General features: G+C 29.2%; 1 protein-coding gene across 1 annotated transcript; it reads right to left on the bottom strand.

Annotated features, from left to right (window-relative positions):
• Positions 1–3,162: 3,162 nt before the first annotated feature.
• Positions 3,163–18,030, bottom strand: LOC140046176 (uncharacterized). Its single transcript, XM_072090734.1, has 21 exons — positions 17,457–18,030; positions 16,939–16,986; positions 16,326–16,373; positions 15,863–16,025; positions 15,621–15,706; positions 14,871–14,992; positions 13,933–13,963; positions 13,755–13,816; positions 13,615–13,639; positions 12,787–12,929; positions 12,242–12,331; positions 11,967–12,146; positions 11,595–11,846; positions 9,701–9,886; positions 9,259–9,453; positions 8,779–9,081; positions 8,523–8,594; positions 7,638–7,839; positions 7,380–7,418; positions 5,726–6,247; positions 3,163–5,493 (listed from the first exon to the last, which is right to left on the bottom strand). The coding sequence occupies exons 4-21, from the start codon at positions 15,928–15,930 to the stop codon at positions 5,486–5,488; spliced, it is 2,586 nt and encodes an 861-aa protein (XP_071946835.1). The 5' UTR covers positions 15,931–16,025; positions 16,326–16,373; positions 16,939–16,986; positions 17,457–18,030; the 3' UTR covers positions 3,163–5,485.
• Between the last annotated feature and the right edge of the window lie 1,076 nt (positions 18,031–19,106).

Here is a 19,106-nt window from a genome sequence, read left to right as displayed (position 1 = left end):
AAGTTAGATTGAGCATAGATTAAAGAATATTGAACAGTATTTTACCCAGTAAAAACTGATTTTTGTGGTTATTGATAAATTATTTAGTAAGCTAATTATATAAATACATTTCAGGAAATTTAATGCAACGTTTCGATGTTTGTTCTTTCGTACGTTCACTCGAGCACTAGCAAAACATTACATTATGGCACTGACAACACATACACGAAACGGTACGGTAACGATTAGGCCTACATCAATAGTCTTAAGTATTTTGAAATATTTAATTTTTTAGAGAATAAATAACCTGATTATTAAAAAGAAACATCAAATTTCCCCTCTATTGTTAAAGGGTAATGCTACTAAGGATAATAACTTTCATTTCTGTGTACACATTTTGATGTTAGAGTATTTATATTTTTTGTTTTTGCTTTTTAAATTAGATAGTTACAGTATAATTATTATAATCAGTGAGTCACCAAATATCTTTGGGGCATGGCTATACTAAATACTATCGTATACTATATAGGGTAGTCTGCACATTATCCTGTGATATGCCCTACAATAAGACCACATTGCTACGGTATCTCACATTAAATTAGTAAATAATTTAAATTAGCCTTTTAATACGGATATTAGAAAAGGCAGTTAACCCATTTAATGTTATTTAATAAATACTATATTGGCCATGAATGGCTAAATGATTGTAGGCCTAATATGCTGAAAAAGTCGTATTGTACAATGGACTGTCTTAATTATTTTTTAACTGTTCCCGTAGGGCCTAATAAGGGAATATTGAATTAAAAACGTTTATTCTAACTATCTAACATTGCCTTGCCTTATGTAGAGATCAAATAATGTATAAATTAATAATTAAATTAAATTAAATGAACCATGTTTCCGTTTTTGCATTATTTACAATAGCTAAAATGATGTTTGTGCATCAGTTAGGCTACTATAAATTATATTTTGCAACTGATTTGTGATTTTTCTTTTGCATTTTTAACAGAATAATTTGTTTACTTTATATTATTATCGTTAGGGCCCTATCTAAGATGTTTACGTGGGACTGCCTATTCATTACCACGCAATCACGGCGAATACCGCATATTTTATAGTCATTGCGTAAGATTCTTGTTCACACAAAGTGACGAATATGCGTCGAATATCGCTTAGTTATGCGATACGCGGCAAATAATCTTCACACGAAGTGACGAATGTATTAATTAAGTGATTACTCTTTAATTAATGAGTATATTTTTTATGGACACTTTAAAATTATTCATTTGATATATTTTTACATAATTACCACAAAAATAATGGACATTCGCTTTTTTTCTTGCGAGAAATGACCGTGCAAAAAGTGCCTTTTTTACAATCGCGATTTTCTCGAAATGGACATTTTGCGGATTCGCCGAACAATATTCTTCTACTATGTCAATGGTTAGTAATATTAGTTCAACAGAATTTTGTAAAACATCAATGATGTTATAATTCCTAACCTGTTATTTTTTCTACCTTTGTATATTCCATAAATGTGACAGATGACAGCAACATGGAACCATGTATTTATAAATATGAATAAAATACGAAATATATAATAAAGATTGCGCCAAACATACGCTTGCCATGTAATACATGTTCATTATCTGAATAAACTTTTAAAATTTAAAAAATGCAAGTTTTAAAATCGATTTTTTATAAACCTGAAATTAGACACTTACTGAAGAATGACCCATATGGCAAGATTATGCTAGTAAACAATACAGTAACTTGTTAGGCCTACTGTACCTGTATGTTTTTTGCATTATTTGTATTGGACATAAACTACAGTAGGCATATTATTTGATCTTCAGATTATAAAGAATAACTAGGCCTGCAGTAGGATGCTTAGACTGTATAAATGCTTTGTTGGGCATCACTAGCTTACTTACTTAATTCAGGGAGTTGTACAACTCCATGCCTAATTGATACAAATTAAAACTTTGCTGTAATAGAAATGATTTTCATGTGATGGTGAAAATATAGTCTAGTTCACAATAACGAGATGGATTTCACCTTAACTAACTTAAAGAATAGGCTTATTTAGAATAAAATAATTTAGTTAATAGAAATATATAGAAATTGATGTATAGGATAAAGATTATGAAGGATACACTCTTTTAAGAATTTGCTTGACATATATATGCCTAGGAAAAACTGTCAGCGAAAGTTGAAGTTTTGGAATTTAGGCCTACTATAATTTCCAACTGTATTAGTGCCCAATTGGTCTACAGGTTAAGTAGTTAGTTGTGTATTGTTCGGGTGGTAGGCTGGAATTAAGTCTTCTTCAGCAGTATACACTTTAGTTAGTGGGCCACACCATGTGGAAGAAAACAAATTATTTCAATACCAGGTTGTGTTTGAGAAAACTGAAACACAACCACTCCCAGCCTACTAAAACAAGAAGTCTAACTAACTAGGCCCAACTAACTAGTCATAGAGGAAAGAAACTTTTAGAGACGGTAACTTTGTGATAAAAGTATACATATACCTGAAATTGATGAATTGCAGCCAATTAAAAATGGCGACACTCTAGTACGTTTCATTTCATACCCCAACAAGTGAACACACAATGCAACTATTCAGGCGTTAAGTGAAGGTGGTGAGTATGGGAATTCCCCTTTCCGCAGTGACGTCATTGTCTTGCTTGGAAAATTGCAATAAAACGATGCCTCTCTTATTATATTAGTTTTATCGTATTTTCTGCTTTTTGTGTTTATTGAAAATAGTTATTAATGAAATTCACAACATTCATGATAATACTATGGTGTACAAAAAGACTTACTCACTTACTTTGTTGAGTAAGAAACTAAACAATAGAATTTTAACTTTTTCTACTCAGTTGAGATTATTATCGTATTTTCTGCTTTTTGTGTTTATTGAAAATAGTTATTAATAAAAATCACAAAATTTATAATACTATGGTGTTTGGTGTAATGACGAAAAGACAATCATTTACTTTGAATAACGAATGTTGCAATTGTAACTTTTTCTCCCTTTGAGATTTTTGTGTGAATTAATGAAATTATTATTTGACGAATATAAGAAATATTAATTGACATGGTGCTAATGTTTATAGATTGTCAATAAACACATTTTTATTCCGAATATATTTTTTCCGTTTCATTTATTAACACCTAGGTTCCCAGAAATAAACATTACATTTGATGATGTGTATAAATGTCAATAATAACAGTTTTTGAAAGGACCAGTTTTAATATTACAGTACATTGAATATTTATTGAATAATTATTTCATCCACTGGAATGATAAAGTATAACTTAAAACACACAACTACAGTCTGGCTTAATTGGTAACAAAAAATAATGTAAAAAACTAATGTAATATTATACCGTTTTAGGCAATTTTTTTTGTTTGCTTTTTTTTCCCATCTTAATCTGAATACTCAAAACGGATCTTCTCTCTTATGTGTGCATGTCTTTGCAATGCTTTTTATTGGGAACCTAGTTTGTGTGAATGATACCTTTTATTTACCTCTACCAATTCTGGACCACTTTTTAGTATAATTTTAAAGATAGAACAGAATTTTTAAAAGCCGGCGAACAATCTTAAAGTAACAAGTAAACTGAAATTGCATTTTCTCAAGAACTACTTGTCCAAAAAACATCATTTTTGTACAAGAGGTAAGAGTTATAATTTGTGATTTGTAATTTTAAAACATAATTTGATTTAATATACAGGTTTTTTAATACGAGTAGTTTAAAAAAAAATAAAATTTCTTTTCAAATTCATACTGTAGTATGTCAGGGGTATCAAAATAATCTTGTGGGTCAGATCAAGCAGAGTCATAACAGCCTGGTCTAGCTCACACACCGTAACACAGTAAGCTATTTCTTTTATTTTTTTCAGCAATAGTTCTTCGCAGTCCATATAAAATTCACTGCAGAACGTATGTTGATAAGCCCTGCTTGTTTCCCCCACCAGAATATAAAAAATTGCAAAAACAATAAAAAAAAACACTTTGAAACTGGAAAAACCATTTTTCGGCTAATGTATAGTTTTCCATATTCGGTTGTTACTTTAAATGTAAAAAATCATTCATTTTTCCTTCCATACCTATACTTATACATCTATATGATGTGATAGCTGGCATTTTTAAGAAATAAAATAGCCCAGTGGTCAACAACAATATACTATTTAGAGATTTATTAAAAACATATTCATAATATATATATATAGATAATTAAAATTTATGAAAATAAAATTTATGATTGAGTAAACAAACATTTTATTTCTATTTAATTATGTACAGGTCGATATTAAACTGTCTTAAATTGTTTGCATTTACTGTATGTCTTCTGCAGCATTGGAATGTCTATATTATTAGTACTTAACATTTGATTACAAAATATCTAAATTATCTATGAAAAATGTTTTCTGCAACTTGTATCTCAAAATGTTATTGGTTTTTGTGGCATTCACAAAATCAAATACAGGTTAAATATTCTAATATTAAAACTACAATTATATAATGAAATATGTATCTGAAGATATTATGAAATGCTAAAAGGCTAGGAAATCCATCATGAATAATATTTCAAATTGTAATTGTGATTTTCATCGTGTTTCTTCATCTTCATGTAATAAAATATTCCAAACCTGAAGATGAACAAATTAAGTTTGAAATATAAAATCATAATGACTTGCCTCAATTTTTGTCAGAGTTTGTTTTATAATCATAATCAAATTTATTAAAGAACAAATTATAGCATACATTTATAAAAATAAACATATCTATATACATGGCATTAAACCATCAAACTCTATCATAACTTTTTACACGGTAGTTTATTAAAGATTTAAGTTTCATTTCTCTCTGACTCTTTACTTTTACATATTATTTACTTAACAGCATTGTTGTTTATTTTTAGATGGCTTTAGGTTTTCAAAGGGTCATGAGCTAACTCTTCCAATCTGATATAAACGATTTAAAAACAGGATTCAAGATTCAAGAAGAAATTTTATTTGTCCATAAAAATGGAAATTCACTTTGCTTGGTAGATTAAAACAACAATATTGCAACAATTTAAAAAACGTGCAGTATTATAACAGATTAAAAATACAAGATAAAAAGTTAAAAATACTGTTAAAAATGTAAAACTATTAAAAATTGTATTAACGTCTTACATTAGAATTTAAAAATGAATGCTATTTACAACGAAGGATTTTCTAGTTCTACAAAGATTTGCTCTTGGAGGTCGTAGCCTAATGCCTGATCTATTTAAGTTATGATATTATCACACACATTTGTAATTCATACAATAGGCTTTACTTTGGTACTGGGTTGGTACATGTTTGAAACAATACAATACAAACTGTACTTATTTGATTTCACACAAGATAAGATATTAGGACTCCCCTTTATTATTTTACTCTATTTCAAACTTTCTTGACTCTCTTGCAATGTAATGGTACTTGCTTCACAGAATGAAAGTCAAATTTCTCATGAATCTAAAAGCAAAAAAATAAGTTTAGCAGATACAAACAAGATAAGAAACAAATGTTTTTCCTTTTAATGGGTGAAGACATTTTTTGCCCATGTTTTTATCACATGACCCACATTCGACCAATCAAATGACAGGAATCTATTTTAGATGCTATGTAATAGAGTTAATCTATCTATATAATACTGTGCATGTAAATATTGTTTGAAACATGTTAAAATAAGATACAATATACATACCAGCACATAGTATTTCCTTTGGTATTGCTCCAAGAAGCTCAGCAAACCTCTCCTTTTGTGATTTATCTGCTAACTTTTTTTTGCTTTCTAGTGCAAAAACTACATCCCAAATGGTTAATGATTCCATTTCATAGGAAGCATTAACTTTGTTTAATTCATTTGGGTCAAACTCTGTCAATGCCCGGCACAATCTTTTCCTGTACGGGGACAGCTTTTGTTCATCAGCATTTTGAACATTGTTGTCCTCCATATACTGTTTTACAAGATCTTCTGCATACTTATTTTCGGATAGTTTCACAACCTCTAGCAAAAGGCTGACGTCAGTAGGTTTGATATATCGTTTAGCATAGAGTTCATTGAATAAACTCTTTGCTATACTATTTTGAGATGCAAGGACCTGTAATTCAATGTGCTCAAAGAGACAACATCTCAAAAAAAGATAGCTTTTCTTCAACTTCATAAAGACTTCACTTAGATCATCATTTAACTTGTTGAACTTGTCTTCCAATTGATTGCTGTCAACTGTAAAATGTATTATGTTTATTACAACTATTTTCATCAATACTATTATCACAATCCACGAAAAAGAGAATACAACATTCTAATAATGTTCTAGGATCTAGCAGGGGATTTATTTCAAATGATAAAATCAGTTGAAAAATAAAAATATTATACTTTAATTTTAAAAGACATGGCTGTTAAATTTTAGAGGGGGCCAAAGCCTGTTTAGCCCCTGCCTAAATCTGCGCCTGACAGTTATACAATTTTACACTGCCAAAAAATTTATTCAGAATTGTGTAATCCTGGATTGTAAACAGTAGAATTATCGGTCAGTATAAAAAGAAAATAAAATTGATCTGGGTTGCTCAATCACCCAACCAACAATGCAATGTAAACAGTCCTGTGTATGTTTTTCCAGTTGGTTGCTCTACTCACTCACTATAGTCTTTAATTCACATACAATAATAAAAAGAACTGATTTTGTTTTGTTCGCTTATCATTTGAAATAAGATTATTTTATTTCAACAAGGACTATTATTCTTCAATAGTTTGTTTAAGCATTAAAACAAATTGTAGTAGGTAGAATCAGCAGACTGTTAATGGTAATATTGTTTTAATTCTTGTGATAACATTTTATAATTACAGTTACAGTATTTTTTGTTACATAAAATGCACTAATTGGTATTTTTAACCATTTAAAGATATATATTGTCTCTCCCCCCCCCCCCCCCAACATTTCTTTTTCCAATTTTTTTTTTTAATATGCTATTTTTGTAATAGCTATTGTATAATTCACTTTGACCAAAAACTGGATCGGGAAAAAAATGATTTACCTGAAAGAAATGTAATTTAAAGCATTTTGGTTGAAATTAACCATTTCTTTTTACAAGTGAAATAATGATTTTTTTTTTGTTTTTTTTTTTACAGAAGTGAATAACTTTATTAAAACTGCAAAATGGCCTATTTTAAATCATTTTCATGTTTTGGGGGGACAATACATTTTTTAATCTTTATCTTGACAAAATATTAAAAGTCAGTTTCTACTCACATTCCCATCCCATACATATTGTACTCAACATGTTTATTCCATTCAGATCATGCAGAATATCAAAAGCAAAACTGTCAAATTTAATTTATTTTTTCTAAGACTTACCTTGGTCTGTTTCTGTTACTTTTGTTGGCTTAATTTCATCTAGAAAAAAAATAAAAAATATTGTTGCATTAATTACTGTTGCTTTTCACTAAGTTGCAACACATTTAAACTGCACTGTAATGTTCAAAATTTTGGAGGTGACGGCATAAGCTAGCTAAATTGAATATGCCATGATTAGATTTTTAAAAGATCATTTAATTGTATAGGCTACTACTAGTCAAACAATTTCATCCACCAAACTTCAATAGATACTCTTACCTCCAAATAGCCGTTTGTAACGTGTAACATCCATGCCATCTCCATTGCATGGCAACATCTCATACTGGAAATTCTCTAGTATTTGAATATGCTTCTTTTCTGATGTACAACTACAATCACATGGAATGCATCTGTAAAATTGAATCCCTCTTCTATCTCCATCTTTAGAATGTTCAAATGACATCTCAACGGTTGACAAAGCCTAAGATAAAAATTGAATGTTGATTTCAAACAACATGAAGCCAATTGCAATGGCAGAGGCAGAATATTTCATTGAATTAGCAACACATGTTCTTAAAACATATGCATTAACTTATTTACAATACAATTAAAAAAGAAAAAACAAATTAAATAAATATCTATCTGAATATCATAGCATTATTGATATTATTATTTATAGTAGAATAATTAATATACATTATTTACTAATAAGAATACTAAACCCCCTGAATAAACAACACTGTACTAATAGTATAAAACAATTTAATAAAATGTTAAATTGTGTATTTAGTTTTAAAGATCTTTATACTAGTAAACATTAAAGATGTATTGTTCCCAAAAAGATGAAAAAATGTTTAAACAAATGTTTGTAGCTTTAATAAACTAATTTAAACCCACAAAAAATAATTACTTTGCTTATAAAAAAGATAAAACAAACAGTTAAATAAATCTAATCAAAAACTTCTATGGGCTTCTTTTTTTTTCTTTCTTATTACGGTTTTATTAGGTAAATATTTTCTTTTATAACCACTTTCCACTTTTTGGTCAAAATGAATAATTATGTGAAAATAAAATAGCCTATTGAACAAAATAGTTTTTTCATAGGGAGAATATATCTTATAAAAATATAAAACAAATATTGCGTTCTAAACAAACTATACATACCTTTCTGCAAGCTTCAGGGGACAGTTCATGTTTATCACTACTGTGATGAGCTTCTTTTCTTTTAATAGTCATCTTTAAATAAAAATAGTTGCTATGATTAAACAATGCATTACACCATCAATAAATTGAACAATATTAGAATACAACAAATACATACTACTGATAACTTGCAGCTGTTCAATGGAAAGGTTATGCTTGAATTATCAAATTAAAACAAAATAGTAATTATCTATTGATTCTGTAGATTGTTTGGTACCTTTAACAAGAACTTTCGCTCATCTTTCTTGGTTACGAATTTCACGAGAGATAAAGTCACATGATGGTACTGGTCAAGGTAAAGTTCTGCATGATCACATGATAGCTGTGGGACAAATCCTTCCTTTTGAAATTTGTTGAGGAATTCAATAATTGTATATGGAAACAATACGTCTGGCAGATATCCCTTAAAGTCGTAATAGACACTGATAGATTGTGAATCATCAGGCACTGGTTTCGCTTCAGTTGATGTCTTGAAAGCAAGGCGCAGTGGCACAAAGAATGACCGCTTTACACTGGATTCCTGAAATTGCAAAAAATGACATTTAAATTTCTTTAAACAAATTACACATTCAATATAAAGTGTATTTCTGAATGTGTACCTAAATAATTCAGTAAAATTGACATTCATCAATTATTAAACCATAATGAATTTTATACATTATTATCAATGTGGATACATAAAGAAACAAAATCCTACTGTAGATGCACTTTCTATGTCTTGGTTACTGGTTGTCTCCATCTTACAAATGAAACCAAATTGAATCATCAGTTCTACAAGAAACTTAAAATACTTTTCAACATCGACTTTGCGCTTTTTCCATATTCTTCGCAACAAGTCTTCTTCCAGTATGCCCTTGTCAAGGTTATCAAAAGCATCTCTGTAAATGGCCGTCTAAAAAACATCCACCATTAATTAGTGTTTTTGTATTTATTTGTACTATAGGGGGAGGGGTGTTTGTGTGTGACACTAATGAATCACATTAAAACCTTAAAAAATATGTCCAATTAAATTAATAAATCAAAATTATATGCATTTGGAATGTAATGTTAATTTTCCAGAAACAAATAACAATAGGCCTACTGGGTTGTATTGGCTGGTAGTACTTTTTTACAATATAATAGTATTTGAGGCTACTTACTGGAATCTCTGATGGAATGACGGTCACAAAGGCTTTGACAGTTTCAACCAAGTTCATCGGATTTAACACCGCTTGATCTCTTTTGTCAGGCATAAAAATAATTTCACCAAGATCGTACAAGAAGGTAAGCAGGACTGATTGCTCATTTTCGTCAACAATACCATTCTTACTCGCCAGCGTTTTGAGCTAAAGAAATGAAGAGTGTAATAAATTACCATTCCTTAACATTATACAGTAACATAGTACCTACTGTACATGAACATTCTAGTTAATATAAGAACAATTAATTAATATAAGAACAATCAGGAACATTCAAGAAGTATACTATTTATAGAAACTGTAATCCAATAGAGTAAGAAGTATAAGGAATGATCTAGAAGGTTATGACCATATGTATATAAGGGGAAGTAGGACAATCAATGATCTTCCTCTATCTATCCGCAATTCCTTATCCTTTTCCTCTTTCAAAACTAGACTTTTCTCAAAACTATGTAATCCTTTTCCAGATTTTAAATTGTAAAATAGTAGCTCTAAATATTTATATATATTATATATTTTTGCTTTATTTAACATATCAGTTATTTTCTATATTTCAAATTTTCTTATTCTGATTTTTAGTCTTATGTAATTAATTTTATATTTTGGTTTTTGTTTTTCTTTTATTTTTCTGTTTTTGTTGTATTTTGTATATTGTATCTGTTCTGAGGGTCCCAAATGATCAGCAAATGCTGGATGGATCACGCTCATTAAATATGGTTAAAATAAATAAATAAAATGTAAGAGAGGAGAAGGATTGTTCATTGAACGTATATTTTGAAGAAGGTTGGATTTTTGGAGTTATTGTGAAGCTGTTGTTTAAAGTGTACTGGATTGTTAAAAGTTGAAGTTAGAAGATGGAAATTAAAGCTGTGTTTTGAGTTATTTTACAACTTTGTGGATTTTATGTGTATACTTCTATGTCACAAGGGAGTTCTTAAAGTATTTTCAGAAACATACATTATAGAAGTTTGTGACAATGATTATTATTCAGAAATACAACAGACATCTTTGTTATTCTACCACAGTATAATAAAATACCTTTATGGATTTTAGCATTGTTTTATTGCTATTTGTTGGGTGATTTAGGAAATGACAATTGTGTTATATTATTTATATTTTATTTTTTTTGTTTTGAGGAGCCTATTCACCACAAGCTTTGCTTTCTTTTAGGCTCCTCCACTTTATATTTATATATTTGTAAAGTGAAATAAATAAATGAAATGAAATAATAATTAGAACATAGTTTGATTTCAGTTGGCCTACATCCATAAATAAATAAAGACTATTCCTATTTTTTTGTTTTTCATTACTAATTTTGTGTATTTTTACATTATCAAACATTCTAACATATTAATATCCTTGTGTAAAGGGATAATAAATTGTGTGTGGGATTTTAAATATGGCCATGGGTAAACATCAATCAGCTTAAAGGTTGTCATCTAAAACATAAACAATTTTTATTCGCTTCCACAGCAAAAAAAAATAAATAAAAATTTTACTTAAAAAAATACAAAAGGTTAAATTTAACCTATTGGGCTTTAAAAAAATTGTGTAACATTTTTTCAGGAAGACAATTATATCTAGAAGATCAAAATTGCTTTGTAATAAAATTTACTTACAGGTAATAATAAGTACTTTTCAGATGTATTTTGAAACATTTAATCACTTTAATAAATGATAATGGTAGATAACAAACTTTGTCATTATTTAGTGTCAAATCTCATTTTTAAAATAAATTTGTGAATCAATGTTAAATAAATACTTCATTTTTACAATGAATAAATTCAAATAGACTGACTAAAGCTGTTGTATCTAGATATTATTTCTACATTGTTAATGTTTGAGAAATGTTTACCTTTTCCAAAGGACACAAAGAAACCGATGTATTGCTCCTTAGACCATGAAGATCACATCGAAAACGCATCCATTTTAAAGGAACTTCTTTCTCTAAAGCAGTCATAAGTTCATCAATAACTTCTTTGAGATCACTAAAGCTCTTATCTGTAGTTTGTCGGCTGTTTTCGATGGCAAAGTAACGGTGATACACATGTTTTGCATATGGTTTTGTTTTAATTACATCTTTAAGGTTCTTAAACACCTTCTCTGCCTGGTTGTAAACAATTTAAAGACACATTTTAATTATATTAAAATTTAAAAACTTTTATAAATGTAAGCCTAATAAAAGTGTTGAACTATTTTAATAATTTAGAACCAAAAGAGAATTAACCTCAACATTTTGCTGTTCCTCAGTCCTGCCAAGCTTACCCTTATGTGTACCCACAATAAGGATAGTTGGTTTGTGAACTTCATTCTCCTCATCTTCTTCCACAATACGGCTATGAGAATAAACTGTCAGGATGAAAGATAATATGAATTGAAGATTGGTCCAATGATGTGTACGTGTTTCCTGTACAAATAGAGAATACATTATATTATATTATATTATATTATTATATTATGTATGAGATGGCATCTTTTAACTGCTAAACTTATTTTACTTACTCCACTTGAATCAATGACCTTAGCAGGATCATCAAGGCCTTTACTGAGATCAAACACTACAACGTAAAGTGATTGTATTGTCATGAAGATCTGGAAGAATAGATTTTGATATCAATAGTTAATACAAATTTAAAGGCACAATTGATATAAATTCAACACATAAATTAATGTAATTTAATTAACTAATGTATAAGAAATTAATTTCTAGTATTTTCCAACATTGGTTTATGCTAAGGTAGCATACTGAACACTTTTATATTTAACATATGCTTTGATGTCAAATGTTGAACAAATTATGATTTTAAAATGAATAAAAGATTCTTAAAAACTTTATCTACAGTACAATGGCGGTTCATGTGAAAATAATTTGATCTGGTTTCAAAGTAGTAATAGGCTAAGTTACTTTAAAACACAACAAATGATGAAGTCTTGCTGCTAAGCTAGATGAAACTGTCTTGGAAAGTTTATTATTGGTTTATTTTAATAAACATTTATACTAAAAATAACATGGTGTGTACAAGCCAATTACATTTATTAGAACTTACCCGATGAATACCATGGTATATCAATTGGCCTCCATGATCCCAGATGTAAAAAGTATTGTTAAAGGTTCCACCCTTATTTTGCACAATATCCTCAATTGTATCTTTATCTAACTGGTCTTCAGTATCAAATGGAATTTCAGTACCTATAGTAGAAATAGTATTCTGTTGTCATATTTTACAGTAGTATATTCATGGACCTATAATCAAGTCCATGGTATAATATTGTAGTAGTTCCATTATCGGAGTGTGTCATCAATCAATATCATTGTAGCATATCATTGTCATCAATGTAATCATTATTCAATTGTCATTATCAATATTGCTGTAGTCAGTATTTTAGTCATTAGCATAGTAAATAAAAAATCTTTATTTTACCATCATTGTTGCACAAATAATTTAATCTCGCTTCTGTGTTAAGGACCTTTAACACCTGCTCTGGTTCTGAAGTGGTAAATAGAATCGCGCCACAATGCTTCGTTTTCAAGACGCACCAATCTTGTTACTTTTTACTGTGCGGCTCGTCATGTAAACGAGAAGTCGCTGATGCTGCTGTATGCGCAATTCTATTCAAATATTTGTTAATGCTCCTTTATTTACAATTTAAGGAGAGGATTTTTCTGTCTCCCAGAATTGCACATCAACAATCAATTCAACATACAGTAATTATAATAATCACAAACACTATAAATTCATATTTTTTCATTAAGGCTACAATGCAAAAATGTTTGTGAAATGCAAGTATTGTGACCAATCAAAAGTCACTTGTTATTCATGAGGGTGGGGGGGGGGGGGGGGAAAGAGAATAGCAATTAAAGAGAAGTTACAGACCTTCTGTAGCCACTGTCCCATCAACCTATATACAATAAAATATAAATTGACATTAACATTTTTTTTAAAATTTAATTTAATACTATATTTCAACATACACCAAATCTATTGTAAATTACAAATTACAGTAATGTACTCACATCTATCTTTCTTTTTTCAGTTCCATGTTCCATATTCTTTGTAGATCTTTTCCTGTTCATTTCTGAGTGTAAAAATTAGTTTATAATGAATGCAAAAACATAATTATGTTTACGATGGTCATGGAAATTGTAATACATCTTTAATTTAAAAATGAACAATTATAAAAAAAAAACTTACGTGTATTCCGAGTTACTTCATTACCTTTGTCCTAACAGAAATAAAAATTTAAAAACATTTAATTTGTAAAAAGGCCAACTAATTTTACACTCCAATACAAATTGTTTTCAGTATAGTAATTTGAATCTATATATAAATTTACGTAAGGGCAAAATTTGGTAAATCGTGCGATACTTCTAGAATTATTACTTGATGGTTCATACGTTTGGTACTGATTTTAACCACCTAATGTAACCCTGTTTACTAATTAAGTTGAGTTAGATAATTAGTTATTGACGATTAAAACAAATTTAGGTCCAAATAGGGGGGTTTTCAAATCATGATATACACTGTCTAATTGATGTCGATGCTGAAAAATACCTGCACACAAAAATACGAAGATGCTTCGCATTTACCTATCTCCTTCTACGATAATTTTTTTAATAGCTGTTGAACAGCTCAAGTACAGCTGTAATGTTGAAGAAAAGCCGATTTTCTTAAAAAAATATGATTTTGATAGATTTAATATACTGTACTGTACGTTTATACAAACATATTGATTGGTGATGAATGAACATTCCAATCTCTAACTCACCAATATTAGGTTAATTTATGGGCCTGTGGGGGATAAACTTAAAACCGTTCGATCTATACTATTGCAATAGTAAGTTATTATAGTAGTAGTACTAGTGTTATAACAAATGTTGACAAATACATAAACCATTTTGGTTGCCATTTGTTAGATACTTAAAAACCTAGATGGTACGCAAGTAAAGCGAGGGTACCATCTAGTATAAAATAATTTAGCACATTTTTATTTGGTTGATTTGCAATAGAAAATGTGTAGTAGGCCATGAAATTTTTATATTTATAGTTGAATTTTCCATTTTTGGTAATAATATTATTTCAACATACATCTAATTTACTGTACATTAGAAATTACAGCTATGTATACTCACGTCTTTCTTTTTCTCAATTGATCCATCGGTGTTCATTCTGGCATGTACATCAATTGTAGGTGAACTTTCATTTGCCCTCACTTTTTCAGTGACCAATTTGGTGTATAGTTGTGTAGGACAATCTATAGTAAAAACCCAAATAAACAGGGTGTCGTAACATAATATTATATTGTCCAAGGTTTTGATCCCCTTAGAGTTTCATTGTTATTGTCATAAATACCAACAAACCATCTTAGTGACCCCACAAATGCTTATTAAAATCTCAAGTTATCTTCAATATGAGCTGAAATAATAGACAATGGTTGTTAATGTTTTCAAATCTATATAGAGCTTTTAACAATACCTATTGTTCCAAAGTGCTTCAAGATAAAGGGTTTTTAAAAAGGTTTTGAAAACCTTGACAGATAGTGCATTTTGAATTGAATTAGGAAGATTGTTTCAAAGTTTAGGAGCTGTGGGACTGTTTGTGTATACGATGATGGGTATATGATATTAACACACACCTTAAAATATATTCTATAATTTGATTGGATGATTGTGGGTCACATGGTGTTTGACTAACACCTTTTTTACATTGAAATTTGTCTCATACGTATGAAAAAAAAATTCTCAAGACCAAACTGTGAACATCCACATGTGTAAACGTGAATGTAGCAGTCAATCTTTCAACTCATGAAATATCTTTACCAAACAACTCATAAACAATCTTTATTTGTATACTATATTACAACTAAATGTCTTCATGTTTACCACTATCATCCTTATCCTCTGTCCAGTTTCTGCTTACAGTTCTTATCACTGCTATGCCATTTGTAACATCATGGTCTTCCTCAAATCTGAAGTAAATATAATTTGGAACCAATAATAAACTGTGCTGCCATGCTGGTTTATTAAAAAAATTTATCAATAAAAAGCCTACGTTATTTTGTATACTTGATTCACAAAATTATTTCTTATAATTTTCATTTCACTGTACTTTAACTAGTACTTACTTCTTTCCAAGACAGGCATTTATGAGGCATGTTTTACCCACTGCTTCCTGTCCGATCACTTTTAGCATTCCAAGATTGACTTTGACAGTACCCTCTTTCAAGGCTTCAATGTATGCTTCCTTAGCACGTTTTCCACGAGCAGTAATAAAATATGGAATTTCATCTAACAATTAAATAAGACTAAAAAGTTAAATTGTTGAAGTATAGTCAACAAATCAAGCAAAATAATAATTAATTTCACAGATACAAGTCTTTTCTGACTAAATGTAATTATTATAATCTTTCAATTTCTGACAATTGTTGGCAGTGAAAAGATGTTTGTGATACATAAAGCTCTAATGTTATAATATAATGGTATATATTTTGAAATAACTATATTATTTGTATTTAAATCTTCTTTTTAAAATAATTGATTTTTAAACTACGGCTGTCATTTTCAGTTACAATAATAAATAAAATATACCCTTTGGACTTGGTGATCTTGTGAATTCTTTTGATGTTCCAGGTTTAACTGTAAAACAAAAAAGATACAATTTCCGGTTATATTTACCATTGCAGACTTTACTAAAATTGTACTGCTTAGCACTAGATTAATACCATTTGATAACAACAATTTTAAATGTAAATATGTATATGTTTGTATGATGTATGTTTAAGCAGATATCCTTGATGGCATTTGCAGCAATAAAGAAATTGAATTGAAATAAGAAATTGAAATTGAATTGAATTTAATTTTGTGGTTTAAACCTACTTATTTTGAATCAATTTACCTATTATTCTATTTTTTTTTTGTTAGACCAATTTCATCAAGAAAAAAAAACTGTTATTGCTTACTCTCTCTTACAGGGACATTTTCAAGTGTCATTGTGGATTATAATGTTGTTTCAAATGTCTCAAAAGCCCTATTGTAGTTGCAATTCACAAAAATTTAGTTTAGTATGTACTGTAAAAGTAATTTTGAAAAGAAATCCATCTCTAAAAGAAACCCATCTCTAAAAGAAGCCCACAGGAGTTCTATAAAGGTTTTACGGTAAGTGATTAGCATTACACTTGTCATGATAACAAATAAAACATACCCTCTGGACTTGTTTTTCTCTTGAATTCTTTTGATGTTTCAGGTTTAACTGTAAAAAAAAAAATACAGTGTTTATATTTTTCCATTGTAGACTCATTGCTTTGTACGGCTTTTAGCATGAAAGATACTTACTGACAGTAGATTAATACCATTTTAATTTTGTGGTTTAAACCTACTTATTTTGAATCAATTTACCTATTATTCTATTTTTGTTGTTGTTGGACCAATTTCATCAAGAAAAAAAAACTGTTATTGCTTACTCTCTCTTACAGGGACATTTTCGAGTGTCATTGTGGATTATAATGATGTTTCAAATGTCTCAAAAGTCCTATTGTAGTTGCAATTCACAAAAATTTAGTTTAGTATGTACTGTAAAAGTAATCTTGAAAAGAAACACATCTCTAAAAGAAACCCATCTCTAAAAGAAGCCCATATAAAAAAGAAGCCCACAGGAGTTCTATAAAGGTTTTTCGGTAAGTGATTAGCATTACACTTGTCACGATAACAAATAAAACATACCCTCTGGACTAGTTTGTCTCTTGAATTCTTTTGATGTTCCAGGTTTAACTGTAAAAAAATAAAAAATAAAAATACAGTGTTTATATTTTTCTCATTGCTTTGTACTGCTTTTAGCATGAAAGATACTTACTGATTTTGTGGTTTAAATCTACTTATTTTGAATCAATTTACTCATTATTCAATTTCTTTTTTGGTTGGACCAATTCCATCAAGAAAAAAATAAAAACTAGTATTGTACTCTTTCATACGAGGACATTCTTAGGTTTGAGAAATATCTTCATGCAGGAGGTTTTCCACTTGTGAGAGGTTTGTTTTAAAGCAGTTATTTCTGATGTTTTAGTAATTTCAATGACAAGCAATGGTTCATTTGATATTTTTAAATCCAGCACTATGCTATCCCCTGTGTTGCAAGTTTGAACCCTCAACCTCCAATTAATAACTTTTTATTTTTTTAAAATTAAATTTGAAGTTTTTCCTATTCTATATTATGCAACATTGAAATATCAACAACTATATATCATTTTTCTCCAACGTATTTATGATGCACCATCTTCTTTGATATATCTGATCTAGTTGTTAAGTATAAAACATACCCTCTGGTCTTATGAATTCTTCAACTGTAAAACATAATATAAAAACAAAAATTTATATTATTTGCTTTGTAATTTAGAATTATTACTGTACCAACCAACAAAAAAACGTCTTATACATACCTCTATCTAGCAATATGTTTTTTGCACGTTGTCCAAGGCAGCGTGCAAATTTGGATATTTTATCTGGTTCATCTGCCAACTGTCCTTTGATTTCAAGTTTAAAAACTACGTCCCAAATATTTTGAAAATTAAAAACGTTCAGGTCATAGCAGGCAATAATTTCATTAAATGCATCTGGGTCAACTTGTCTCAACGCTTTAAACAATTTTCCTCTGTAAGATGATAATTTGTTTTCACCTCTATTTTGTACATTGTTATCTTCCATACACTCCATGATATACTGAAGTACAATATCTACAACCTCCTTCAATTTGGTCAATATGGCAATCTCGAGAAGAAGCTGAACTTCAGTATGAGTAATAACACCTTCCTCTTGTAGTGCATTGAGTAGATCAATAGCCTCATTATCTTTACAGGTATCCTCTAAAGCTAACTGATCAAACAATACAAACCGTAACCACAGGTATTTGTTACCTTTATAGTATTTACTAAAATCAGCTTTCAAATCATGGAACTTCATTTCAGCAGTCTGAAAAAACAATAGTAGATATACTAGATAATAATTAAACTTATACATTTTCTAAAAAAATGACAAGGTATCCCATCCTCCCAGATCACGAAAAGCCATGATTTTCAAGCAAATCTAATTAACGAGGGTTATTTTTCCCTTTCTTTTACATGTTTTATACTATATTTTGCATTTTTTTTACAGTATAACATGACATTTACAATCCTGATCATTTCTTTTCAAACTTTCCAATGAATAAAATTACTGTAAAATAAAAAGAATTGATAGACTGTATACTGCACTCAATCTAAAGTATATTACAGGCTTTCTGCTAGAGACTACAATTTATAGATTACTGTACGCTTTCCTCAAAAATTCCTCTATAATGAGCCACCTTTCCTATCTCCCTGGCCTAGCATTCTGCAACAC

Source organism: Antedon mediterranea, chromosome 4, assembly GCF_964355755.1.
Source record: "Antedon mediterranea chromosome 4, ecAntMedi1.1, whole genome shotgun sequence".
In the NCBI taxonomy this organism is placed as follows: domain Eukaryota; kingdom Metazoa; phylum Echinodermata; class Crinoidea; order Comatulida; family Antedonidae; genus Antedon; species Antedon mediterranea.
Note: the sequence above shows the minus strand (reverse complement) of the source record. Positions and strands in the feature narration are given on the sequence as shown.

What these genes read in the sequence shown, in the direction of transcription:
- LOC140046176 (XM_072090734.1), bottom strand. Translation starts at nt 15,930, where the DNA reads ATGCTAAAAGTGATCGGACAGGAAGCAGTGGGTAAAACATGCCTCATA. An exon ending in TGAAGTAACTCGGAATACAC is followed by an intron (nt 13,817 to 13,932) that starts GTAAGTTTTTTT and finishes TTTTACACTCAG; the next exon opens with AAATGAACAGGAAAAGATCT. An exon ending in CTGAAAAAAGAAAGATAGAT is followed by an intron (nt 13,640 to 13,754) that starts GTGAGTACATTA and finishes TATTGTATATAG; the next exon opens with GTTGATGGGACAGTGGCTAC.